The sequence below is a fragment of the Podarcis melisellensis genome, assembly GCF_964234715.1.
Source record: "Podarcis melisellensis genome assembly, chromosome: 4".
In the NCBI taxonomy this organism is placed as follows: Eukaryota; Metazoa; Chordata; class Lepidosauria; order Squamata; family Lacertidae; genus Podarcis; species Podarcis melisellensis.
Genome location: NC_138531.1, coordinates 26,687,402 through 26,714,595, shown reverse-complemented (window position 1 = coordinate 26,714,595; position 27,194 = coordinate 26,687,402). Strand labels below are relative to the sequence as shown.

At 42.6% G+C, this 27,194-nt stretch overlaps 1 protein-coding gene across 1 annotated transcript in view; it reads left to right on the top strand.

Annotated features, from left to right (window-relative positions):
- The window catches only part of TUBGCP3 (tubulin gamma complex component 3), a 57,553-nt gene that overhangs the window by 9,364 nt on the left and 20,995 nt on the right, over nucleotides 1-27,194 (top strand). Inside the window, exons 2-12 of the mRNA XM_081908183.1 lie at nucleotides 5,373-5,480; nucleotides 7,029-7,096; nucleotides 8,430-8,507; nucleotides 9,870-10,087; nucleotides 13,095-13,267; nucleotides 16,592-16,710; nucleotides 18,104-18,229; nucleotides 19,908-19,976; nucleotides 20,620-20,752; nucleotides 22,664-22,830; nucleotides 25,584-25,694. Coding sequence (XP_081764309.1) covers nucleotides 5,373-5,480; nucleotides 7,029-7,096; nucleotides 8,430-8,507; nucleotides 9,870-10,087; nucleotides 13,095-13,267; nucleotides 16,592-16,710; nucleotides 18,104-18,229; nucleotides 19,908-19,976; nucleotides 20,620-20,752; nucleotides 22,664-22,830; nucleotides 25,584-25,694 — 1,370 coding nt within the window. The remainder of the gene's footprint in view (nucleotides 1-5,372; nucleotides 5,481-7,028; nucleotides 7,097-8,429; nucleotides 8,508-9,869; nucleotides 10,088-13,094; nucleotides 13,268-16,591; nucleotides 16,711-18,103; nucleotides 18,230-19,907; nucleotides 19,977-20,619; nucleotides 20,753-22,663; nucleotides 22,831-25,583; nucleotides 25,695-27,194) is intronic.

The window sequence follows — 27,194 nt, the reverse complement described above, 5'->3', positions numbered from 1 at the left end:
AGGAGAAATAGAGGAGCAAGTAAAAGCCAACGCCTGGTTGCCAACATCAGGGCACAGCAGCCAGGCCAGGGAGTAGTGAATGTGCCCACGCCGGAACCTCCAAGACCAGCGCTTGTGATAGAGGTGTTGCTGGAACTGTCAAACGGACACCCACTAAAGATAAAAGCGCTATTGGATTCAGGCAGCTCCTGTAATTTCATGAGTAAGGAGTTTGCTGCTGAACACCAGATACAAACTCTTCCATTAAGTAAGCCTTTGCAAGTAACCACGATTGATGGGAGGGAACTGTTGGGGGGAGAAGTGAGCCAACAGACTGTACCAATGATTATGAGGGTGGCAAGACACACAGAACTGATAGCGTTTAATGTAGCCACCTTGGGAGGAGCTCCCATCATTCTGGGAATGAGCTGGCTGGCACTGCACGATCCGCTAGTAGGCTGGCATCAGAGGGTGGTTTCCTTTGGATCAGCACATTGCCTAGAACACTGCAAGGAGGGAGAGGGTCAGGCAGGGGCCAGAGCCACTCTAGCAGGGATGGAAGTGACTGACAAGGGGAAGGTGCCACCACAATACGCTGATTTGATTGACGTCTTCAGTGAAAAGGAAGCAGATAAACTGCCCCCGCACAGACCCTTTGACTGTCAAATCACCTTACTCCCAGGAGCACAATTGCCAGTGGGCAAGCTGTATGCCATGTCAGACCGTGAGATGCAGGAGTTAAGGGAGTTCATTGACAAGAACCTCAAGCGAGGTTTCATCAGAGAGTCACGAGCGGTGGGGGGCAGCCCAGTGTTCTTTGTGGACAAAAAAAACACGGGCAAACCCAGGCTTGTGTGTGATTTCAGGGCTCTAAATGCTGTGTCAGAACCAGTGACTTTCCCTATGCCCAGAATTGATGACATTCTGACACGGGTGAGAAAAGGGAAGATTTTTACCAAGCTGGACCTTAGGGGGGCATATAACTTGATACGTGTGAGGAAGGGGGATGAGTGGAAGACCACTATGTTCACCCCCTTGGGGGCGTTTGAGTACCTAGTTATGCCTTTCGGATTACAAGGGGGCTCGGCCTGCTTTCAATCATTCATGAACCACGTCCTGGGGCCATTGCTCTACAAGAACTGCGTGGCGTTCTTAGATGACGTCCTGGTGTACTCAGAGAATGAGGAGCAGCATGTGCGAGATGTTAGAGAAGTACTGAGCAAACTGCGAGAAAATCGGCTGTGGGTGAAACTGGAGAAATGCCAGTTTCATAGCATGGAGGTGGAATTCCTGGGGTACCGGTTGTCTGACAAGGGGTTGGCTATGGATCCCAGCAAGGTTCAAGCGGTACTGGAATGGAAAACACCAAAGACCAAGAAGGACGTGCAAAGGTTCCTGGGCTTCGGAAACTTCTATAGGAAGTTCATCAAGAACTTTGCCCATTTAACCGCGCCCATCACGGATTGTCTTAGCAGCAAGAAAAAATTTGCTTGGACGGAAGAAGCGCAACGGGCATTCGAACGCTTAAAGGCAGCGTTTGCGTCGGAGGAGCAACTGTTGCACGTGGATCTACAGCAACCAATGCGAGTGGAGACTGACGCGTCAGACCGAGCGGTAGGGGCCGTGCTTCTCCAGCCGGGGAAAGATACGTCTGAATGGAGACCGTGTGCATTCTTCTCGCGGAAGTTGAACAAATCCGAGAGGAACTACACAGTATACGACCGAGAACTGCTCGCCATTCATGAAGCATTCCGGAGATGGCGGCACTTGCTGATTGGGGCGCAGCACAAGGTTCAAGTCCGGACTGACCACAAAAATCTGGAGTACTGGAGAACAGCCCGAGTGCTGAACCAGAGACAAGTGAGATGGGCCCAGGAGTTCTCCAAATTCAATTTTGAGATTCGTTACGTGCCAGGGTCCGAGAACGTAAGGGCGGACGCTCTTTCCAGAAAGCCTGAGTACTTAGAGGGGGAGGGCGCGCCGGAAGCAAGGCATGTAATCCCTGAAAACCGCTGGGTGTGTGGGGTGGCTTTGGTGGGGCAGAAAGAACTGTTAGAGGGTACGGAGAACGACGAATACGCCCAAGAGAAACTCAGAGAACTCAGGAGGACAGAGGAGAACACAGGGGGGATTGAAGAAAAGAGTGGGGCGTTGTATTACAAAGGGGCACTGTACATACCCGATGGGGAACTGAGGGGCAGAGTACTCAAGCAGTTGCATGATAGCCCCACAGCGGGGCATTTTGGACAGCACAAAACCATGTGGTTGGTTACCAGGGAGTTTTGGTGGCCCAAGGTGAGGGAGGACGTACGGGAATATGTCAGGGGTTGCGACAGGTGCCAGCGAGCGAAAGGGGAGAGGGTGGCGCCAGCGGGGCTCTTACAACCCTTACCCACACCCGAAAGGCCATGGGAGGCAGTCTCCATAGATTTTATGACGGACCTGCCAAAATCCAAGGGCAAAACGGCGGTCATGGTAGTGGTAGATCTATTAACTAAGATGTGTCATTTTATAGCCTGTTCACATGCGGTCACAGCAGAGGAAACCGCCAAGTTGTTCGTAGAGCATATTTTCCGGTTGCATGGCGCCCCCTTGAGGGTGGTCAGCGACAGAGGGAAACAGTTTACTTCCAGGTTCTGGAGGAAACTTATGAGCTTACTGCACGTGGAAATCAATTTCTCCACTGCCCGGCACCCGGAAACAAATGGGCAAGCGGAAAGGGCAAACGGGATTTTACAACAATACCTGAGGTGTTATGTAAAGGACCGAGAAAATGATTGGGTAGATAAGTTACCTCTGGCAGAATTTGCCTACAACAACGCTGAGAACGTGTCCACAGGGATGAGTCCCTTTCTGGCAAATTATGGGTGTCATCCCAGGGCATTTCCAGGAGAAGGAGGGGAGAGGTGGAGTGTGCCGGCGGCGGAACATTTTGTTGAAGAGATGGAAGCCATCCACCGTCAGCTACAACTTAACTTAGAGAGAGCCAAGGAAGAATATAAAAAGCAAGCAGACAGAAATAGGAGGGAAGGTGAAACTATAAGGGTGGGAGACCGGGTGTGGCTATCCACCCAGGGACTACCTTTCAAGGGGGGTTGTAAGAAACTGAAACCCAAAAGATTGGGACCCTTTGAGGTCATACAGCAGGTGAACCCAGTAGCATTCAAACTCAGACTGCCCAGTCACATGAAATTGCACCCAGTATTTCACAGGTCATTACTGTCACCGTACCGAGAGGGACGTGAATGGGGGGGGGGGAGCGTGAGAGAGAGGTCTCCCGAACGCCCGTGATAGAAGAGAGAGAACGCGACATGAACGTGGCAGGAATCATTGATTCCAGGTGGAAGAGGGATCAGGTGGAATATCTGGTAGAATGGGAGGGGGAAGTAGAGTCGGAAAACACTTGGGTACCCGCTGAGATAGTCAATGACGAGGTTTTAATAGAAACATTTCATCGGCGTTTCCCAAAAAAACCGCAACCCGTGGCACGATTTAGAAGGGAACACTTTGGGACCACCGATGAGGAAGGAGAGTTTGGAGGGTTCCCAGAGTCAGGGGTGGGTGAGGAAGCCGACTCCGACGAAGAAGAGGAAGACGGGGAGAAAGACGGTACGCCATGGTTAGAAGTGTTTGAATCCTTGGACGACGAGGAGAGTTCCTTTAGGGGCTTTCCGCCCTCACCGCCAGTGGGAGAGAAAGTGGGGGGTGAAGGGGGCCCTGAGGGGGAGGTGGATGTCAGGGAACTGCCATCGGAAAGAGAGATGGTGCAGAGGCTCCAGCAGACTAGGAGAGATTCTGCAGCGGAGGAGGGAACCAGCAGGGGGAGAGCAGAAGCTCCGGCAGAAGGGGAGTCGGAGGAGGGAGGGCTCTGGGATACTTCTAGTGAGAATAGTGCAGAGGTAACAAGACCCCCGTTGGCAACTCCCACCCTTCGCCGGAAGCTGTCACGCAGAGAGTCACGAAGGCGCATGTCCGTGAAACAACTTTTATGTTGGCGTAAATTTCGTAGACGCCCACTGTCAGATTCTACCAGCGACTAACGGAGTCATGCCTTGGGAGGCTCCGTTAGTGTCTCGGTTTGGTTGACCAGCCAAACACCAGAGGGATCAAGCTTTTACGCACAAGCAGCTCATTATCCCATCACACTACGAGTTTGTCATGGCCTTTGGCTAGAACAATAAACTTAAGTAACTGTAAGTGAAACTGGAAACCGAGTATTTCTAATGCTTTATTTATTCTCCCGTACTGTTCAAGGCAGAAATGCTTGCAAATACTGAGATTTAAAGTCGTGTTCAAATTGAGAGCAAAAGCCAAACAGCTGAAAAGTCTTTGGAATGGTGTGAGGATAAATGCAGTGTTTAGGGGTAGAACAATGTTCAAATGATAGAGTGGGCAGATTTCTAGGAGGAAATAGTTGGGTGTTCTCATGAATCCCTTCTTGGAATATCACAGAATGTGTAATCCTCTGGACATTATGAGTATGCCAGGCAATATTTACTTATCATTCTTTGTCATTGAAAGCCCCTCCTAGTAGTTCAGCACTAAAATTTCTAGCGCATTTGCAAAGCTAAGCAGGGTCTGGTATGATTTCAAATTGGATGAGGGACTATGTGTTCAGATTCCTATATTGCAGGGGGTTAGACGAGGTGACCCTTGGGATCCCTTCGAGCTCTATAATTCTATGATTTTTATGACCTGTGTTTAATGGAGGTGCCTATAAATAGACATGAAGCTTCTACAGCCCTGTAATGAACTTCTGAAGTAATCCAAAAAATGTTTCTTACTTCTGCTGACTGCTTCTGAGCAAACTGTGGTATTAGACACAAAAAATCCTGTTTGTGCAGGAAGACACTTTTACATTCATTATTCTGGCAGATTAGTATCGGGTATGTGCATGTGTGTGTGTGTGTGTGTATGTAGGTATGCAACTCATAACATTAAATGATTTTCACAGTCTCTTATTATTAAAGGTAAAGGTAAAGGACCCTTGACAGTAAAGTCAGTCACGAACGACTCTTGGGTTGCAGCGCTCATCTCACTTTACTGGCCAAGGGAGCTGACGTTTGTCCGCAGACAGTTTTTCTGGGTTATGTGGCCAGTATGACTAAGCTGCTTCTGGCAAAACCAGATAAGTGCACGGAAACGCTGTTTACCTTCCCGCCGGAGCGGTACATATTTATCTACTTGCACTTTGATGTGCTTTCATACTGCTAGGTTGGCAGGAGCAGGGACTGAGCAACGGAAACTCACTCCGTCGCAAGGATTTGAACTGCCAACCTCCTGATCAGCAAGCCCTAGGCTCAGTGGTTTAGACCACAGCACCACTCATAAAATTAAATGCATATTCACAGTCTCTTATTATTAACAGTTGACTAATTGTGATTTTATTTCAGCCGATGTAGCCCAGCAGTTTCAATATGCAGTGCGAGTCATTGGAAGCAACTTTGCCCCTACTGTTGAAAGAGATGAATTTCTTGTAGCAGAAAAAATTAAAAAAGAACGTAAGCTTATTTATTATTTTTTAACAGTGTTCAGAGCAAGTTTTATAAGGTGTTCAATGCTGTGTGGGTTTTGCCTCTTATGATAGAGAAGGTTCATTTTACTGTTTATCAGTATAAACTTTTACCTTGTTTTTCACCATGCATATATGTGCTTATTTATTTATTTATTTAAAATATTTATAAGATTCTCTTCTAGACTATGTCTACCCAAGCTAGTGAACAGCAATACAACCATAAAATACAATAATAAAATGGTTTATTTTGTTTCAACTACGACAGACCAACACGGCTACCTACCTGTAAATAATAAAATTGTGAAAAGGTTTTCTCACACAATCCCTTATAAAAGCTTCTAAAACTAATTTTTATGAACAAATAAAACATTAGCATATAAATCAGTACAAAACTATTTTCGAAGCTATTTAAAAAACAACAACACCTATCAGCATGTCCAAAAGACACACCTGTTAGAAACCAATTGAAACAGGTGGTTTTAATTCTTTTTTAATTCTCTCATATAGGAGAGAGAGAGTGCAATATGAACTGTAGTAATAGATCACTGTGTCAGCAGAAGCTAGCAGGGAAGAAGCAAGAAGATAGTGTAATATAGAGTAGATGTATTTATACTTTTGTCTGAACACATTTCTATCCTTCATATGTGGTTGTAAGGAAAATATGGACGGAGATGTGTGCATTTATCTATTATTATAGTGTAGAGTTGAATATTCTACGTATAAACATATTCATATAGGGTCATTTCATTGGATGAGATGACACAGAGCATTCCTGTCCTTAGGGGGAGACCCTGTGGCAGAGCGATCACCATTATTTGTCTCCTTGTTGCTAAATAAGCTAGGGTGGCAGGTGGAGGAAGCAGATTTTTTCACTTTCCCTTCCATTGATTCTAATGAGAGAGAAATAAATACAGTAGACTTATGCACATCTAACTTGCACACATTCAACTTTACATGCTTGGCAAAAAAATAAGTAAAAGAGCGGATGTCCAGTGGGGCGGAGAACTTTGGCAATCCTACCCATCATTGATCCAATGTGCTTTGATGATATGCTATTTTGGCTTTATGCATGATCCCCAGAACATAAGTTGTGGGCTTACTATACTCCAGGCCCAGGCCTGGCATAGTCTTGGACCAGTTTGTGGTTGTGTCAGGGGATTTTGAATCTTGCCGATCCATGACTGCTGGAAATCCGCTTTTTTGACCCCCTCTGCCTGCGGGATATGGACCACAGAACATCTGTGCTCATGGATCTTTTTACAAATTACCCACACATATCCCTTTCTCCTGACGGAACAGCACTTAATGTTGTTTCTTAAGGTCTCTTAAGCAGCCTTTGACTAGGATCACAGGCCTAGTCTTAAATATGACACCATCCTTCTGGCCAGAATGAATAGTCATCTACATTGTAACAAAGCAGCTGGTAGCTCAGTGAATTAGGTATCTGTGTTGATTGAATTTCTGTTTAGTTTAAATACTAATGTTGCACATGGCAGGCTTGTAGTGTTCTTAACATGCCTTTTCTCTTTTAAAGTTGTGCGGCAAGGAAGGGAAGAGAATGCTGCTGTATTTTCAGAACTCTACAGAAAACTCCACTCACAGGTACAGGAATATGTTCTGAACAACCCAATATCCAATATGGAGACTAGCTGCTAATTGTTGAGTAAAGAATACCACTAATGTGGCTTTGATACATCAAGGAAATGAGTTGTGTTTGAGTTTCTTCTGATCTCCTGTCCTGTAAAATATCAAAAGCCTGTTTTTGAGGAAAGTAAAAAATAATCATCACGTGGTTTTTGTTGACTATATGACTTCTTATGGGAAGGACATACATCAGCATAAAATGTGTTTTGCTTTTTATGTTAAACTTATCTCACCACAATCTATTTTTAAGATAATGTGTATTGATTTATTGATCAGGTTTTCTGTCGGCCTCTTAAGTGGTCTTGGTTTTCTTTCTTTTGTACTTGAGAATTTATGAGTCAGTTTTGACAGTGAAGTTCAGCGAAGTTCACAAACTTTTGTATACTGCAAGCAAATCCGTTATTCCCTGGCATTAATGAGTTGACTTCCCTCTGCTATAGAGAGACTAGTTCAATAATTTCCAGACTTGTGAGAGCAGTATAGTAGCTGCCTAAAAACAGCAGGGCATGAATTAGCATGAAGCCCAGCTGTTGGTGGGAGATCTATCAGTCATTTGTTTAAGCCACAGCTCATGTTTTTCCGCTTATATTGCAAAGGTAAATAGATGAATTAGAGAATTTGAACAAACCATGCTTAAAGAACCTAGAACAGTGTCCTGAACTGTTGAGAATAGCCATTAAGCACTTCCGAATACTTTATATCAGTACTTTTATCATATGGTTATGACAAGCTGCTTGCTGAAATAGCACTGTGAAGATAATCCACCCACCCTGGTTGAGTAGTATGATCAGATCAGGGACAAATAGGATATCAGCAGGCATTTAAGTCTCTTAAGAGGTGGGTCTGGTATTATTATTATTATTATTATTATTATTATTAAAAAAGAACTTATCCAGGCAGAGGTAAGTGGCAGATAACCTTCTGCTACATCGGCTGCAGTCCAAACCCACATAGAATTCAACAGGACTTTCTTAAAAGTAGCTGTGATGGGTGTATACATGCACCACTTTCCATTTTGAACAAAAGTAGACCTGTAAATCTTTAATTGATTTGACCGATGCAGCTGAATGAAAAATTGGCGGTGGGTGTTTTTTTGCAGCACTGTAATCACGAAGCCTGAAGACCAGTCATGCACTACAATCAGTCAACAAAGCTTGGTTTCCATTAATCTAACCTTGCGTCTCCCATCCATACCACTATTAAATCATGGTAATACTTGCTCACGGGCAAGTAAAACTAGAACTAATTTTGAAACCACGTTACCATTTCTAATATTTACCTCTTGTGGCAGGGAGTTTTGAAGAACAGATGGTCAATCCTCTACCTCTTGCTGAGCCTCAGTGAAGATCCACGCAAGCAGCCAAACAAGGTAGCTATTTTTGTGGGTATGGGTGTCTATCTATCTTACATATAATGAACATGTAAGAGTATCATCGAGCTGCAGTTTGCTAGGCCACAGGCAAGCGACATTGTGAACTACAGCATGGCAAGAGTTGGTGGGTGAGCAGCCCAGGTGAGCTGGACAGTCAGAAGAGGCTGCAGCAGGCCCCCAGCTCTGCTGGCTCTTCCTTCTGCCCATTCTGGAGCCTCTGCCCCTCGGATTCAGGTCCCTAGGCCAGTTGCCACTGCTACTGTCCCCCTTCCTCCTCTGCAATTGGCCTTAGAATCAATCTGCTACTGCCAAGTAACATATAGAGCAGCAGCAAGAGCAATGCAGGGATGAAGAAGGCATCAGAAGTAATGGCTGGCCAGTCGAAGGCGGCATGAGATGGAAAAGAGAACATCAAAGCTCCCCTCTGCTGATCCTTTCAACCTCTGATGCCCGAGGTTGCTGCCACTGCTACAGAAAGCAACAGAAAATAAGTCTGCATTTTGAAATCTTCTCTCATTTCCGGGAAGGGGCAGTGAGGAGGCAGGCAGACACAAAGCAGAGAAATAAGCTTCTTTCTCTCCTTTGTCTACCCCTTCTCCTCCTCCACCACTACCACCACCCCGTTCTGTGGCTCTGGGAAGCATGATAAATGTTTCCTTCTTAGGCTTCCTTTGGTGGAAGTTGGTGCTTGGGAACAACTCAAGGGGTGGGAGGGAGTTTATGGAGCATTCACACACACACACACACACACACACACACACACACAAACACACACACCACTTTTTATATCAGTGTTTTAAAGTTGATTTAAAAGAATTAAAGCTGGAAAACAAAAATAAAAGCCAATAAAAGTGAAATTATAAAAGCAAAACATAACTAAAGATTGTAACAATGTTTTAACGTGCCCTGATAAATAAAGACGTTTTTGCCTGGCGCATAAAAGATAGTAGAGTTGGTGCCAGGCATGTCTATCTGAACAAACCTCACCTCTAATGGAGGTGGGATTTAGATGAAGGCCACTGGCACAAGATCTCGGCATGCAGGCAAGTTGATATGGAAGGAAAGAGCAGCACCCCTTGAAGTACTGTATTATTACAACTCACAATGTAAAAAACTGAGACAAACGTAAAGTTTAAATGTTAGAGGTTAACCTTACTAACGTTTAGCGCCTGTTTAGAAACGTCTTTGAAAAGTTTGGGGCTGATTCTGAAAAGTGTATTCTGTATTTTATTTTTAATTTTTAATTTTTAAACAGATACATAGGCAATAGGTTTCAGAAGGATAATGTGTTTATAATCATTTAGCTAATGGCAATGGAATTATTTTAAAACATTGGGTTGTTTTTTCCCTCCCTTCAAGGTATCAAATTTCGCCTCCCTGTTTGCTCAAGCACTGCCACGGGATGCCCACTCAACTCCGTATTACTATGCCCGGCCCCAGAGCCTGCCTTTGAACTACCAAGACCGGAATGCTCAGTCTGGCCAGAATTCTGCCAGTATGGGGAGTAGTGGAATCAGCAGCCTTGGCATGTATGCCCCGAATGGGCCAACACCAACCCCGCAGTCATTTCTTCCAGGGTAAATGAACATTTTTCATGTTGCCGATAACTGTGCAGAGAGACCTGTTTCAGTATATAGCAGAGGTGACAGTGAAGGCTTGCTGTTCAACGAAACTGGCCTGCATGGCAGCTGTCGTCTTAACCTTGTACCATAGGTCAATTTGACTTTTATTTAAGCGTGTTTTATATCCTGCATCTCAGTGTTTCTTAGGATGGCATATGCTAAAATAGCAAAATCAATGGCAAGTCCAAAAAAAGATTAAAGAAAGCAGCAGTTAGAACAAACAGCGGAAACAGCAGAGCAATAAAAACATTTCAGAGGGAATTAAAGCTGTTACAATTATTTTTTGAAAGACATCCAAGTAGTTTCCAGGCAAACCTATATGGGAAGAAGATTCCATAGATAGGTCGCCACTGCTTAAAAGACCCTCTCCAGTCACTGTCCTTCAGGGTTGGTGGAACTGCTGTAGTTAATATACCTAAGACCAGGCTTCCTCAAACTGGGCCCTCCAGATGTTTTTGGCCTACAACTCCCATGATCCCTGGCTAGTAGGACCAGTGGTCAGGGATGATGGGAATTGTAGTCTCAAAGCATGTGGAGGGCTGAGGTTGAGGAAGCCTCCCTAAGACCATACAATGATTTAAAGTAGTTATGGGGGGAAAGCATCTGAGGGGTAAGTGCACTTACCTGGGAGAAAGCCCCATTGAACTTAGCAAGACTTGCTTCTGAGTAAATGCGCATAAGACTGTATTGAAAGTCTTATTGATCAAAGGCAGCTATCCCCCTCTCTCTGGACCACACTAGTGTTGTCTACAAGACAACACAGAGACACGCTGTCTTCTGTTAGTCAAAGATTGCAAAACTGGAGTCCAACCTTAATACTTGGTTAGAATATGAAGAAAGTAAACAGTTCTTAGCTGAATTTCAAGAAGACTGGTAATTCTTTGGACTCTGCTAGACTGGTAAAGAAAAAGCGATTTATATGCGTTGTTTGTGTAATATAACAGTGTGCCACAAGATGGCGACGTGGAGTCCCGTTTTTCTCTACCTGTTTTCCCTGTTTAGATTTACAACGCTTTAAACTGAAACACTTCTTTGATGTATCCAGATCCAGCCTTTGTTGCTGGAAAGGAAGTTATGGTTCTTTTTAAGTCACCTTTTGATATACTTGCTAACTCGCCCTCCCTGATACCTTCTTATGAAGGCAAGTGCAAATATAGCTAGGGAAAGGAAAAAGAGAGAGAGGGTATATAAAAGCGATGCGTTCATAATTACTGGTACTTGTTTATTTATGACTTGTATATTGTGCCTTTCCTCCAAAGAGCTGGATTTCAGGCCAAACTTTTGCTCGAAATCATTGGATGACAATTGCGTTTGCTCCAGCACCAAGACAGAATTTTTGCAACGTGGCATTATCCCAAAGTGCCACGGGGAAGTAGTCATCATAGCTCTAGTAGCTATGAGGTCAAGCTACTAGAATATCAAAAGGAAGAGGCTTCCAAACTTTGTACACCAAACTAGTGGTTTGTGCTTATGGTTCAGCTTTTTTTTTTAGGGGGGGGCACCAACATTTTCTTCTCCTGCCTTTAAGTTCCAGGGAATTCAGGAAGAATTGTGGTTGCTCTTGCTTGCTTTTCCTTCTCAATACCTCACAGTGGCACTGCAGGCACATTGCCACTTGCAAATTCCTTCCATGGGACCTTATAAGGGAAAAGAACTGATTTTTAATGTGAACTCCTATGAAGCCCGTAGCTGCCCTATGCCACTAAGGGAGCTAACTCTCAACCAGTGCTTCTGGGTGACTAATCCTAGTGCTTTTTTCCTATTGGTTTCCCAGAGGTTCTGTCAGCCAATAAGGGCCCATGAGCCTTCCATAAGGACAAAAGGGGGGTTGAGATCTGGCCCTTCCTCTCTTATGGGAGTTATGGGAGGCTACTCGTTTTCATTTCTAAACCACCATATTGGGATGGGGCGATAACAGATTTTAGGTGCTTGTAGAGAGAGCTCTGAGGTTATGTCGGGAAGATCTTTGTTTTCATTAACAACATTCTAGGATGTCATCCTGAGGGGCGATTGCCTTTGTATGTTCCATATATGATGACTGGGAGAGCTGAAAATCTATCTTACTTTTTAATTCCCATATTTTTGAAATACCAGAGGCAGTCGTCCCACTTTCCTGAACCATGCAGCTCAATATTGAGATCCAAGAGTGCAAAAACAACATCAACAACTTTCAGGGATGTCCTATCTGGTCTGAAATATATTTTCCTGAACAATTTGTTTCAGAAATGTTTGGTGTTGGATAAGTTTTAATAAGCTTAGCGGGCTTATCTTGCTGCTCTTGATCTGGGAAGCTGGCTTGGCCTTTCCCATGGTATATCTTAGCAACTTGACCCTGACTGTACCCAAAATAAGGTGCTAACCCAAATATGATGATGCTTATCCATGAGAATTCAAGGTAAGAAACATCTGTTTCCATGAGTAGGGCTGAGTTACTAAAATAAAATAAGAGCAATTGCTTTTCTATCTGCATTGACCTATTAGAGGTGTCAGAACATTAAGCTGAAGCAACTTTTTGGCTGGTCTCAAAATTGTAGAACAATCACGGTCACCCTGCTGAGGTGAGAGACCCTTTATTTTTATGATTGTTTTAGAAATTAGCAATTTTCCCACTGCAAATATTTATCAGGAATTATTTTCGAATGATTCTTTTATTTTTGCAGGGCTGCATCAGCCGTAGTTGGAATCACAGCAAAGTCATCTGGCTCTGAATGGGTAGTTGAAATTTCTGAGGTGCTTTATGCACTTTGTTGCAACATTAGTAGGCATGCAACAAGTACCTTTTCTATGTAGCTGTCAAGAACTGCAAAATGGTGAATTTCTAAATGCATTATCAAAGATACTTGGCCATGATAATGCCTTCTGCATCTGCCTATTTTTTTGAGCTGAAATTTCACAGAAATATAAGTAGTTTTGCTATAAGTAAGACAACTCAATAGCTACATTATAGCTTTTATTTCTGCAGACAATCCTATCAACGTGCAGGCGTGGGAGATTGCCTTCGGCAGCAGCTGGGGGCACGACTTGCCTGGACTTTAACCGCAGGCCAGCCTACATTACAGAACTCTACCTCAAAAGGGCTCTCATCCACTGTTTCACGTAATCTGCCAAGGTCAAGGCGGGAAGGGGACATAACGGGTGAGAAAAATACATTTCATTGTTCTTTATATTCTTGCGTCACAGTGCTTAGCTCAAATTGGGATGTTTCAGCTTTGACCTTGATACCAGCTGATAACAATTCCCAGGAAAATTGTGTACACACAGGTTCTCCTATAGGAACACTAGTTGTCTGAAATCTTAGCTACCTGAACACAAAGACTCATACCCAAACCTCACTACAAAAACAGGCTGGTTCAAGTATCTCCAAATAGCTGGAGTCTGCCCACTTTCTTCCTCCTATGTTTTGCTGGTCGGCGTAGAATATATATATATATATATATATGTATGTATTCTCAAATGAAAGCCTTAATGAGTTCATTGGAACTTACTTCCAAGTAAGAGGGTATTGGATTGCAGCATAAATGTAGCCCCTCCCCAGTATTCACATATTTCCTGAGGCTCAAACTATATGAAGCTTCATGTTTTTTACCCATTTGAAAAACAAAAAACAACCAGCAGAAAACCAAAAGTAATTTAAGGGATTAAGTTGAGGAATGACAATTTGGGGAAAACGTATCTGCACCTATTTCTCACTTCCCTCCCCTTACCCTGGCTGTAGGCATAAAAAAAGCTTTGGGGAGGCACTTTTGAGCTGAAGAACAATTGGAAGGGAAAGGGTTAAAAAACCCAATCTCTGGCTTAAACTCCAGCATTGTAAGGCTGCTTTGAGTTATTTAGATGATGTCATGTCACACTTAGTTCGAACCTTAGTCTAATAATGAGACTATACCCCACGGCAAACCGTTTTTGAAACCTAAGTGATTTTGTGTGCCACCAAAATAAGTTACTTGGGTCCTTGCTTCATAAAAGAAATGGCTAATGTGCTAAGAACCAAAGTCACATGTGTGCTCTGCTACCACTGGGGGAACACCCATAAAGTGGTCTGGGACAGTGAGGTTGACCTCTGAATTTGAGGCACGTAGTTTGGTTATCTTCTGCCTTGGATAACTCTTCCCGTGTTCCAGAAACTACTTTTATAGGCGTCGTTGAAATTGATGGCTCTGCCTCCTATGGGCATCACCCTGTGCTGAGATCATCAGTTGGCTTTCTGCCTCTTCAGTTTTGTTTCCAATTGCTGATTCTGGAAGAAAAAGGCTAAGCACAGCATTTGCCCATTTGTGGAGTTAGGTAGTGGGGAGGGTTTTGCTTCAGTGCCCGAGCTACATATATTTAAATGTGGATATATAGATTTTTTTTAAATTTAAAAATGCATTAAATTTACGATTTCACTTCAAAACCATTTTTGTTTATGTTTAAAGTGCAAAGTGATTCTGATCATATTGCTGGAAATCAGTATCAACACTATGCACTCTAAAGAAGATAAGCTGAATTTGTATAGATGTGTAATAAAGTGGAATTTGTCACTGAGGGTGGTATCAAATATTAGGCATTATAACAGTTTATCCACTGCCTTCACTGAACTTAAGTATCTTTAGTCCATTGACTGTAAAGGGGCAACTCTGAGTACAGTTGTACCTTGGAATTCGAATGGAATCCATTCTAGAAGTCTGTTTGACTTCCAAAGTGTGGCTTCTGATTAGATTTAGGAAGCTCCTACAGCCAATCAGAAGCCGTGGAAGCCCTCTCAGATGTTTGGCCTCCCAAAATATTTTGCAAAGTGGAACAGTCACTTCTGGGTTTGCTGTGTTTGGGAACTAAGCTGTTTGAAAACCAAGTTATGACTATGCCTAAGTATTTAAGAACAACACTAGAAGGTGCCTGGTATAATCTCACTACAACAAATTATAGTTCGTTCTTGCACTAACCCAATCATTGGTACATTTTTCATTTAGAAGACAGGTTAGTTTTTTAAAAGCTGGCTGTAAATGACCTTGGAGAACACCCTTGAGTTTTCTCAGTAACTTTCCGGAAAAAATTATATTGCATAAAACATTTCCTTGCCTTCCTCTGCAAAACCTGCACTTTGACAATCTAATGGAGTTCCTCTATTTTTAGCCCTCATCACCCTTAAAACCTGGTTGATATTGTGGTGCCACAGATACAGTATGATGTGAATAGAACCTTGGACATCAGTGGCTTCCACAGACAGCGGGTGGTGAGGAGGGGGGAGAAACCATCTCCATTTCTTAATTTATTGTGTTTATGTTGTGCCAGTAAAAAAAACATTTATTCATTCTGTCTGGCGAGATGTAACAGAAGGAACAGATGCATTCTGCCATTATATTATGTAGCTGCTACTAAATAAATTCATATTCCAAATTAAGGCCTTTTTTAAAAAAGAAAGCAGATGGGTTTTGTGCACGTATTGAGTATGGGAGAAACTCCTGCCTGTAACTCTGCAGAGCTGCTGCCAGCCTGTGTAGGAAATACTTAATTAGACCAATGGTCTGACCTAGGAACATAGGAAGCTGCGTTTACAAAGTCGTTGAAAATGTTGGCGTAAAGCTCATCACAAAGTGTCATAAGCTGCTTGTTCAATGAGGTACCTAAACCCCTCAAGAGTCTTTTTTGGAGGCTATTACAGGTAATACTTTGGGTTATAATGTCCACTGTTCCAGTTGCAAAGAGTGGATATGCACGTAGAAACATCCCAAAATTGGGGCTACTAGGAGCTACGTTTGACTCGTTGCATGAATTTTTAAACAAGGCTGTAAAGTATTACGTTTGCTTTGTTTACATAAATGTGGTGGTTATTTTTGTAGCAAAAAATATTTCAGAAATTGGATATGACTTTGTCTGAAATATTGATTTGGTTTTAGATATCAAAATAATGGTAAATCTGGAACTGTGCTCCTGTTTGCTGACTCACTTTAGGACTGGAATTCTATGCAGTTATACCCTGAAGAGATGCGGGTGGCACTGTGGTCTAAATCACAGAGCCTAGGGCTTGCCAATCAGAAGGTCAGCGGTTCAAATCCCCATGACGGGGTGAACTCCCGTTGCTCGGTCCCTGCTCCTGCCAACCTAGCAGTTCAAAAGCACGTCAAAGTGCAAGTAGATAAATAGGTACCGCTCTGGTGGAAGGTAAACGGCGTTTCCGTGCACTACTCTGGTTCCCCAGAAGCAGCGTAGTCATGCTGGCCACATGACCCGGAAGCTGTACGCCGGTTCCCTCGGCCAATAAAGCAAGATGAACACCGCAACCCCAGAGTAGCCCGCGACTGGACTTAACGGTCAGGGGTCCCTTTACCTTTATACCCTGAAGAATGGAGCAAGCTTGATTGAGCTCAGTGGGTCATATTTCGAACTAAATATAGTTACGCTTTGACTGTTAAAATGGCAAACATAATTCTTAAATATCCTGCATATAGCTTAATCTGTTTGTTTCCCCCCACTTTTCAGGCTCTGTTGAAATAACAGAGGCATATCTTGTGAGAGACATTTTATACGTCTTCCAGGGAATAGATGGCAAAATCATCAAAATGTTCAATTCAGAGAACTGTTACAAAGTAGACGGAAAGGTACAGTAAAGATCTTATACCTGTTTTATATAGATAGTCTGCACACAGGGAGAGGGAGGGGAAACTGTTCAGTATATCCACTCTTTTCAATTATTCTTTTGCCTTGGTTTTAATTTTGCTTTTTTTTAAATGTTTCTATCATTGTTGGCATCTAAGGCAGTTGGCAGTAAACCAGTAACATAAAAACAACAGATAAAAATCAGAAGTGCACTTAATACACAGTTAAATGGTAAAAGGAACAATAAAAATATCCCTAAAAGCATCATTACCAAACAAAAGCCCAAAAGAATAGACTTTGCCTGGTGTCTACAAGATAGCAACAATGTCCTTGGAAGGGCATTGAACATTTGGCCACAACCACAGAACCACCTGTTCCCATACGAATCTCCACAGCAGCCGAGATTTATCAGAGGCTTTTTCCCAGGGAGTTTTATCTGTGGAGTTTAGGAGGGTAGTTTATAGAAATACCCTGTTCTTCAGATAGCCCTGTATTTAAAAAGCTCACTTCAAGCTGTCAACCCACATGAGTGAGATACTTTTTAAGAAAATTGATTACTTATACATAATCCAGTCAAGCAACAGTGTATAGAGGGAAATTGGAGGTAGCCTGAGGGAGAGAGTTTAGTTATGAGTATTTGAGAGAGGCGTTCCTTTTTTAAGGGTCAGTATATAAAATGTGAGGATTACTTCAGGAGCCACAAACATAACTGAAGGCTGCTTCCCATAGAATGATTTAGACTGAGTCATGGGAAGTAGTTGAAATGCTACCCATTTGGAGACAATAGTGCTTTCTAGGAATAAGAAGAAGATAGAGAACCAATAATAAACTGGTCCAGGGAACACAGGAGGCTGGCACAGGGAATCTAGCCCTCCAGATGTTGGACTTCTTCCTTGACCATTGGTCATGCTGCCTAGGGTTGATGAGGGTTGGAGCCCAACATCTGTAGGGCCACATGAACCATCCGGACTTACTTGTTTAATTTGCTTAAAACATTTTTACTCGACTCTTAAGGCAAAAAAGACTCTTAGAGCAGCTTACAAAATCTGTAATAACACAATTCCTAGCTGCAAGCTTACAATTTAGAGAGCAGGACAAAAGTAGAGAATCCATTTTGAGTCTTGCTGTAACAGATTTATAGTGGATATGGAAATATCTGGCATAAGACCTGATTTGTTATCATGCCTGGTTCTGTTCCTCATTTAGAAGTAACTGCTTAATAGAATATTCTTTCTGTTGAAGATCAACAATACCGAATGTGATCAACACCTTGTCAGATTCTAGTAGAAAATTGGATTTATGCCTTACCTTGCTCATTAGAGCTTGTTTCACCCTACGCTTATTTAATGCCAGTCTTCCAACTATTTGTTCATCATTTATTTCTTAACACTTTAGGTGAGCATTTCCAAGTCTCTGAGAGATACAACAAGCCGGCTTGCTGAATTAGGGTGGCTGCATAACAAAATAAGAAAGTATACTGACCAGAGGAGCGTGGAACGTGCATTTGGATTAGTGGGTCAGGTATGTGGGCAAAACCCAGAAGTCTTCAAAAAAGTTGGTTTTGTTTATTTTGTTTGTTGTTGTTGTTTTGCTTGACAGGATGTTACTGGTGTGTCAGATCTGTTGGTATGGGATGAGAGACCTGGCAATAGACAGGAAATAACACTAGAACTTGTGGACCTCCAGTGAAGCTGAATGTTGGAATATTGACGACAAATAAAAGTAGTTCATGCCACACACGGTTGAATTATGGAACTTGCTCCTGCTGGAGGCAGTGATGGCACCAACCTGGATGGCTTTGAAAGAGGATTAGGCAAATTCATGAAGAACAACACTGTCAGTGGCTACTGTCCTCAATTGTAATGTTCTACCTCTATTGTCAGGGACGTGGGTGGCGCTGTGGGTTAAACCACAGAGCCTAGGGCTTGCTGATCAGAAGGTCGGCGGTTCGAATCCCCGCGATGGGGTGAGCTCCCATTGTTCGGTCCCAGCTCCTGCCCACCTAGCAGTTCGAAAGCACGCCAGTGCAAGTAGATAAATAGGGAAGGTAAATGGCGTTTCCGTGCGCTGCTCTGGTTCGCCAGAAGTGGCTTAGTCATGCTGGCCACATGACCTGGAAGCTGTACGCAGGCTCCCTCGGCCAATAAAGCGAGATGAGTGCCGCAACCCCAGAGTCGGCCACGACTGGACCTAATGGTCAGGAGTCCCTTTACCTTACCTCTATTGTCAGAGGAATCATGCTTCTGAATACCAGTAGATGGAACCACAGGTGGGCAGAGTGCTATTGCGCTCAGCTTGCAGGCTGCCCACAGGCATCTGGTTGGCCACTGTGAGAACAGAATGCTGTACTAGATAGCCAGCTGGCCTGATCCAGCGGGCTCTTCATCTCTTCTTATTATGCAGAATGAGGCAACAGTCTCAGGTGCTGGGATGGGGAGCAGAAGCACATGGGGGAGGGTTTCTGGTGTGGATCTTAATGCACAGGTTGGTTTGTGCTGGGAGAGACGTTCTGTTAGGTATTGTGGTCCCGAGCCATATAGTTTGAAACACACACTTTGAATTGGGCCAGAAAATACATAGGCGGCCGCTGCAGTTGGGCCAGAACAGTTTATATGTGGTGTCATCATCTGGGCCCAGTGGTTATTTTGGCTCCTGCAACTGTGCAGTAGCTCCTGTTTCTGAATGTCTTTAAAGGCAGCCCATGTACAGCCTTAATTGCAGTCATTTTTGTTATGGGTTTTATTTGAGTTTATTTTACCAGTTTCTTATTTGGTTTGATTTTGTATTTTGTCCAGGACACTTACTATCTCATAGCTGTCAACTTTTCCCTTTTCTTGCAAGGAATCCTATTCGGAATAAGGGAATTTCCTTTAAAAAAAGGGAAACGTTGACAGCTATGTACTATCTGTACATTTCTAATGAATGAACGCAGTTATAGTTTAGTGGCAAATTTTATCTTAATAAGTCTGCAGGAGTTTTGTTTTTATTAGTCACCCAGTGGCTCTTTATACTCCCCACCCCATTGAACTGAAACATTTCATGCCACTTGGGAGTGCTTTTGTATGACCTCTTGAATTTCAAAGGTTAACTTGCTGTGAAGTTTATCCAAAGACCCAAAATCAGTGGTCAGGCTGTATGCAAGTCATTCAGAGCTCTTTAGAATGTATATGAACTGGTTCCTTTTGTTCTTGTCTTACAGAGTTTTTGTGCTGCCTTAAACCAGGAACTCAAAGAATACTACAGGCTACTGTCTGTTTTACACTCGCAGGTAAATAATTACTTCTGTTTTTTTGCTTGAGTCCAAAAAGTTAGTTGCAAAATATGATTTTATAAACTATTTGCATCTGTAACAGGCTTGTAAAATATCTACTCACCTGTGAAGAGCTGGTTCCAGGATAGCACATTTTTGTAACTTTGGCACTTCTTTCTGTTTCCTAACATACACTATATGTTGCTTATGTTGTTATGCATGGGCAAATGAGCCTGTAAACCTTTTCCTTATTTGAAAGTTTGCTATGTAATACTTTCCATGTATTTAGCTAACAGAAATGTTTACAAAATTATGTTACAATCATACTGCTTTTACAGTAATACTGTTAAAACTCCTTATAGTGAACTCTTACAGAAGAAATATATATATTTTTTTAGAATTCTCTCGCTGTCCTGCCATTCATCATTTTGTATTTATCCGCTCTTTGATTTCTTTTCAAATTATAGCTTTCAGCTACCCTTCCCTTTCTTTATATTACAACTGTAACATTTTTTTCAATCTAAGCATTATTATTTAAAAATGCCAAAACATATTAGGTACGTGTATATCTGGGGTTAGAAATTAAAGCTTGTAGTAGAGGAAAGCTTGAAGGGCTTCTATTATTGATTAAATCTTTTTCTTTGCCCCTCGTTGTTCTTAGTTGCAGGTAGAAGATGATCAAGGTGTAAATTTGGGGATTGAGAGTAGCTTAACACTTCGGCGTCTCTTAGTTTGGACATACGATCCTAAGATAAGATTGAAGACACTTGCAGCACTCGTTGACCACTGTCAAGGTTTGTCAGTAGATATTTACAGCTACACATGGTGTGAAAATGAATGTTAAAATGGTAGGAGCTCTTCCACTTAGAAATATGATTTCCAGGAAATTGCATTAATAGTATTACTATTGGGAGGGGTGTGTGTGTGCAGAAATGGATGATTCCAAGAACCTTTACATATAGATATCATTCCAGTGGATATAGATGGAGTTAACTTACTGTTCAAATAATGCCATTTATCTCTGTAGCTGAAAGCACTGCATGCATTCATCATAACTTCTTTTTACTACGTATAATTACCCTTATGGTGGCAATATTGTTTTGCATCTCATATATTTTGCATTTAAAAGTGAGATTATTACATGGTTGATTTAAGACTGTTCATCTCTATTAGTGACTGAGGGAGTATTTTGGTAATCGGTATAAGCTTTAAAGGCAGGCACTGGATGAGTGCTCATAATCTCTCATGTTTAAGACATGGCCTTTGAGATACATGCTTCCTGCCTTCCCCTTCTAGCTTGGACTGTAACTACATGTTATGGTGGCTTCCACCGGAAAACAGCCACATTTGCTTGTTTGGGACCCTGAAGGGGCTCCCTCCCACAACTGTCTCTGCAGGCAGGCAAGGTTAAAGAGTACTGAAGTCTTGGTTCACCTTACCTTTCCCTGCCATCCTGAGAAATAGAATGCCTAGCTCTTGGCTACCAGGTACGATGCCATAACCCCTTTCTTCCAACAAAGAACTGTGGCTGTTGAAGGCAGCATGTGTTCCTGTGATCTGCTGTTAACCATAGTTAAGGCCTCAGGAGTGTTACATGTCCGCTGGCCCTAGGAAAGATTGTTTAGCAGAATACAGAAGCTATCCTCACTTAACCTCACAAGATGTAGATTGCTCTCAAAATTTTAAAGGAAGTGTGTTTAGTTTCCATTTCCATTTTCCATTTTTTTGTATTCTGTCTATAAGACACCCCCATGTATAAGATGCCCCCTATTTTGGAGGACTCAGATTTAAGAAAATGGGGGAAAGATATATCTGTGTATAAGACGCCCCCTAATTTTTTGACATTTTTAGGGAGAAAACCTAGTCTTAAACATGGAAAAATATGGTATATGCATTTTTGCTTGCAGCCTGCCCTTCCCAGAGATCCAGGTGACAAACCTGCCAACATAGCAACCTCTTTATGATGGGGAAGATGCCAGCGTACTATTTTTTTTCTCCCTGTTTGTCAGGATAGTTGAAGATAGGGAGAGGCACTCTAGTTGCTTCTTTGACCCCTTATTAAAGTATGGAGGCGGGGGCATATTTTCATTCTTCAGCACAGGTGAGGAACCTGTGGCCCTCCAACTATTGTGGAATTTCAACTCCCATCAACCCCAACCAGCACAGTTAAGGGTCAGAGGTGATGGGAATTGGAATCCAACAACATCTGGAGGACCACATGTTTCCTACCACTGCTCTATAGCATTTGGCGGGGGGGAATGTCCTGGCCAGTGGCTACTTCATCATGCTATCAGATCCACTTTCTCACTCAGTCCAGAAGCTCTCTAGAGGAACCAAAGAGCTGCCTTTCCATTCCCTGTCTTCCCATGTGGATTAAATAATTATGAAGCATTTCCCGCTCTAAAGAAGGCTCTAATGAAGTAGACATTAGTGCTCTGCTTCTTGTGCTCTGTGCGCTATTTTTACTTGTAGCTATGGCAATCTCTTAGCAATTTTGGTGCTCTTCCAACTTCTCTGAACTCCCTCAAAAAAAAAATTAGGCACAATGGTAAATTTGTCTCTGCCTTTGAAGAATGCTCTTCAAACGCCAGGTAGCTGCTTCATAATGAAATTTGGTGTATGACAAAGCTGCAGATGTAGCATTAGTTTTCCAGGTAGGTGAAAATGTATGTTTAAATTTTCCTCTGTGTGTCATATTTCTCCAGGAAGAAAAGGTGGTGAACTTGCATCAGCTGTTCATGCCTACAGTAAAACAGGTGACCCCTACATGAGATCCCTGGTGCAGCATATTCTTGGCCTTGTGTCGCATCCTGTCTTGAATTTCCTTTATCGTTGGATTTATGATGGGGAATTGGAGGACACCTACCATGAAGTAAGTTCTATAAACGGTTCACTAACATGAGGTCTGCTTTCTGTTTCCCATTTTGTGTAAAACTAAGCCGTTGAAACACTTCTTTCACAATTGTGGAACTGAACTGTAGAAAATTAAGAGGAGACATGACAAGGCAGAAAAAGTTGACATTTATACTGGAAATAGAGTGGCATGTGAAGATCTTGTGCATCACTTCAGTTTGGACACTGTGGCCAGAATCCAAAGAACCATGGGGTTAGTTTGGTGTGTCCAGTTCTTTGTGCTTGCAAAACAACAGTCCAGTGGTAACAAAGGGACGCAGGTGGCGCTGTTGTCTAAACCACTGAATCTCTTGGGCTTGCTAATTAGAAGGTTGGCAGTTTGAATCTGCGCAATGGGGTGAGTTCCCGTGGCTCTGTCCCAGCTTCTGCCAACAGTTTGAAAGCACACCAGTGCAGGTAGATAAATAGGTACCGCTGCAGTGGGAAGGTAAATGGCGTTTCCATGTGCTCTGGCACTCGTCACGGTCTTCCGTGTGCCAGTAGCAGTTTAGTCATGCTGGCCAAATGACCCGGAAAGCTGTCTGCAGACAAATGCCAACTTCCTTGGCCTGAAAAGTGAGATGAGCACTGCAACCCCATAGTTGCCTTTGACTGGACTGAACCACCCAGGGGTCCTTTACCTTACCTTACCTTACCTTACCTTACCTTACCTTACCAGTGGTAAAATATCACAGGTAGAACATGTATTTTGTTTCATTCTTAACTATGCCAGCATTTCTTAATGGCCTGGTGTTAAATCTTTGGTGAAGTAGCAAATAAGTGGTCAGGATTGACTATACCAGCTGACTAGTAGCAGTGCAGTGTAGTAAGTCACATGTCATTGCTTTGGGCTGAAGCATTCATTCCCACATAAATCTGGTAAAGAAGAGCCAGCGATAGATTTGAGATGTGACTTCAGTTTATGCCCAGGCCAGACTAGACTTAGATGATCATTTTACCCTGTACTGCTTTTTTTTGCATCGGTGAGATCAGTTTTTACAATATAAACTTCTTTGGAACTTTTATCAACAAAATAAACTTCCATGAGTTGTATAAATCCCTTGGGTGAAAGCCCCAATAAACTCTTACTGCAGTGACTATATTCTAGTGAACACGACCCCTACAATAAGCTTGTCATATAGCGCCTTTAGAAAAAAGAGAGGTTAATTACAATGGGGCATATGAATGTGTGGGTTCCCCTCCATCATATCCTAGCACTTACCCTCTGGGATACTGATTGCCTTTGTAAACAAGCTCTTAATTTCCCCGTAAGAAAATCACCCTTTTTATCTGTTGGTTGGAAGGCCTTGGCATTTGTTCATCAGTTAGATTGTACCATGATTTCCCATTTCTCCTGCACTCCGTTCTATACAAGATATAATAACAAAACTCAAAGAACCTTGAATGGGTACAGTGAATCAATAAAATAATTATATCGCAATTATGTTCTGACCTTGGTTTCCTTCACCCTTCCCAAGATCTCGTTTTCACGGGATTAATTATAAAATGCTCTTCTCTCTCTTTGTATTTTTTACTAGATGTTTTCTAAATACATTAATTGCATGTTACTTTGCCCTGGTTATAAAATGAGGGCTTTTATAACTCCCAAAGATGATTGAATTGTCTGATGGATTTTGAAATTATATTTTTCTCATTAATACTCCAATTAAAGCTGTATGCCGGTTGCCAAAGGGGACTATGGTAAAAAATTTAAGAAGCTGATTTTTTGATTATTATTATTTTTTAATGCATATTATATCTGCTTTTTTATATTAATGCATTAGTATTGTTTTCTAGCATAGTTGTCATGTTTTCAAGTTTTACATCTGGTTTCTAGGGCACTTTTGAATGAATCTACCCCTGTTCTCTTTCCACTGCCTCCATGCATACCTTGTTTGCACCTGGAACATAACAGCTGAACAAGGAAATGTCACATTTATTTGACTGAAGGGTCTCATGCAGTTGGCATTATATACAGTGGTACCTCGGGTTACGTACGCTTGAGGTTACATACGCTTGAGGTTACAGACGCTGCTAACCCAGAAATAGTGCTTCAGGTTAAGAACTTTGCTTCAGGATAAGAACAGAAATCGTGCTCTGGCGGCACGGCGGCAGCAGGAGGCCCCATTAGCTAAAGTGGTGCTTCAGGCTAAGAACAGTTTCAGGTTAAGTACGGACCTCCAGAACGAATTAAGTACTTAACCCGAGGTACCACTGTAATGAGCTGTATTGGAAGTGTTGTCAGTTATAGTGGAGTCATTGCTGTGCCATTCTTATGTGACTAATGTATTTTGGTTCAGATTGCACTGTATCACACTGCTAAATGATTTTAGCATATGCCACCTTCAGTAAACAACTCTGAGACACTTCATCCATTCTGCATTTCAGATCCATGTGTTTCAGTGGGGTGCAGTGAACTTACAAATTATTTAAAAGTGCATTAGTGGCTTATAGCTAGCAGGTGGTTTAGGTGAATTTTCTTGGTGGGTCTTAAAAGACTGGTTATTGTCTATACTGTGGTTCACGTTTAATTGTACATATTAGTACAAACAGCTGGTGGTGCTTTATACATTATGCACATAACATCCCAGCTGATACTATTCCTGATAGCTTTCGAAAAGGAAGGTTTCTGTCTCTACCTAACTGATGTCTCTCTGATTCTCTGCCTTAAAATGTATACATAACACTTATGCTTTAAAAAAAATTAAGTATTTTTAAATTTTGTGTTCACAGTTCTTTGTAGCTTCAGATCCCGCAGTGAAAACAGATCGGTTGTGGCACGACAAATACACATTGCGGAAGTCCATGATTCCTTCTTTTATTACAATGGATCACTCAAGAAAGGTATGAAGGGAAAGGACTTTCCACCTTATTTCTAGATTGACATTTTCAGCTATTAATAACAGACATACAAGTGCAGAGGGGACCATTCTTTGTACTTTAGACATAAAAGTGGCTCCAGACAGGGGCACAGTGAATCAGAATTCATACAAATAGATATTTCTTAGCACTCAGTCAATCATGTTATTTGTATACTGTACTGCTTTTCCAAAGTTAAAAACCATGATCACTGTGGCTTGCTGTATAAAAAATTACGTACAGACATGACAAAAGTAATCATAACAATGAATAAAACATCAGAAAGTACAGAATTAAGGCGCTGTGAGTTAAACCACAGAGCCTAGGACTTGCTGATCAGAAGGTCGGCGGTTCGAATCCCCGCGACGGGGTGAGCTCCCGTTGTTCAGTCCCTGCTCCTGCCCACCTAGCAGTTCAGAAGCACGTCAAAGTGCAAGTAGATAAATAGTACCGCTCTGGCAGGAAGGTAAACGGCGTTTCCGTGCGCTGCTCTGGTTCACCAGAAGTGGCTCAGTCATGCTGGCCACATGACCCAGAAGCTGTACGCCGGCTCCCGCGGCCAGTAAAAGCGAGATGAGCACCGCAACCCCAGAGTCGGCCATGACTGGACCTAAGGGTCAGGGGTCCCTTTACCTTTACCTTCCATTTCCACCTAAACCATAAGAAGATCCAAAATAAAGATACAAAAAATTAATATAAATAATAACAACAACACACCTCCACAACAAAGCCACCTAAACTATAAAGCAGCCCAAAAGTCTCTTCAGCAGTTTCAGCTTTTGTAGCTGAGTCCGTCAGGGCCCCACCCTCCTAGGCCAGGTGGAAAAAATCCTGCAAGGCCGGGAGCAGCTCTTCACAGAACTCGCACCCATGTATCATTTCTTATGGTAAATTATCAGATCATCCTAATGATCTCTGTGTTGGCAAGAAACTAAGCCCTAAACTGAGCAGAATGCTCCTGACTGTTGCTGACTTTGCTGTGAGCCTCCTTCATGGCTGCTTTTAACACTAGTGGGCCGATAGGATAGGTGCTTCTCCTCACCTGTGTTTTCTGTCAGAATATTTCAAATATATCTCAGTCTAGAAAACACAGTTGGAATGCACAGCGGTTCTTTTGAATATGATTTGTTTTAATATCTGCCTCAGTTTGGTTTGGTTTTTACATGCTGGTGAAAGCGAGCAGGGGTAGCCTAGCCATGGTGATCCCACGAACCTCCCTGCTGGATTACCATAGTACTTGGGGTTGTCCTTAAAGATGACATGCAGAACTCGGCTGCCAGAATATTGATGAGTGCAACCAGAGTTGTTCATGTTTATGCCTATCATGAGAGATCTGCATTGGCTGCTTGTTCACTTTTGAGCTAAGTTTAAGGTGCTGGTACTTCTCTTGGAACAGCCCTAAATGGCTTGGAACCCATATGCCTGAAACAGCACCTCTTCACTCCTCAAAGAAGGAGGTTGGATGCCAACAGGACAAGCTTTTCA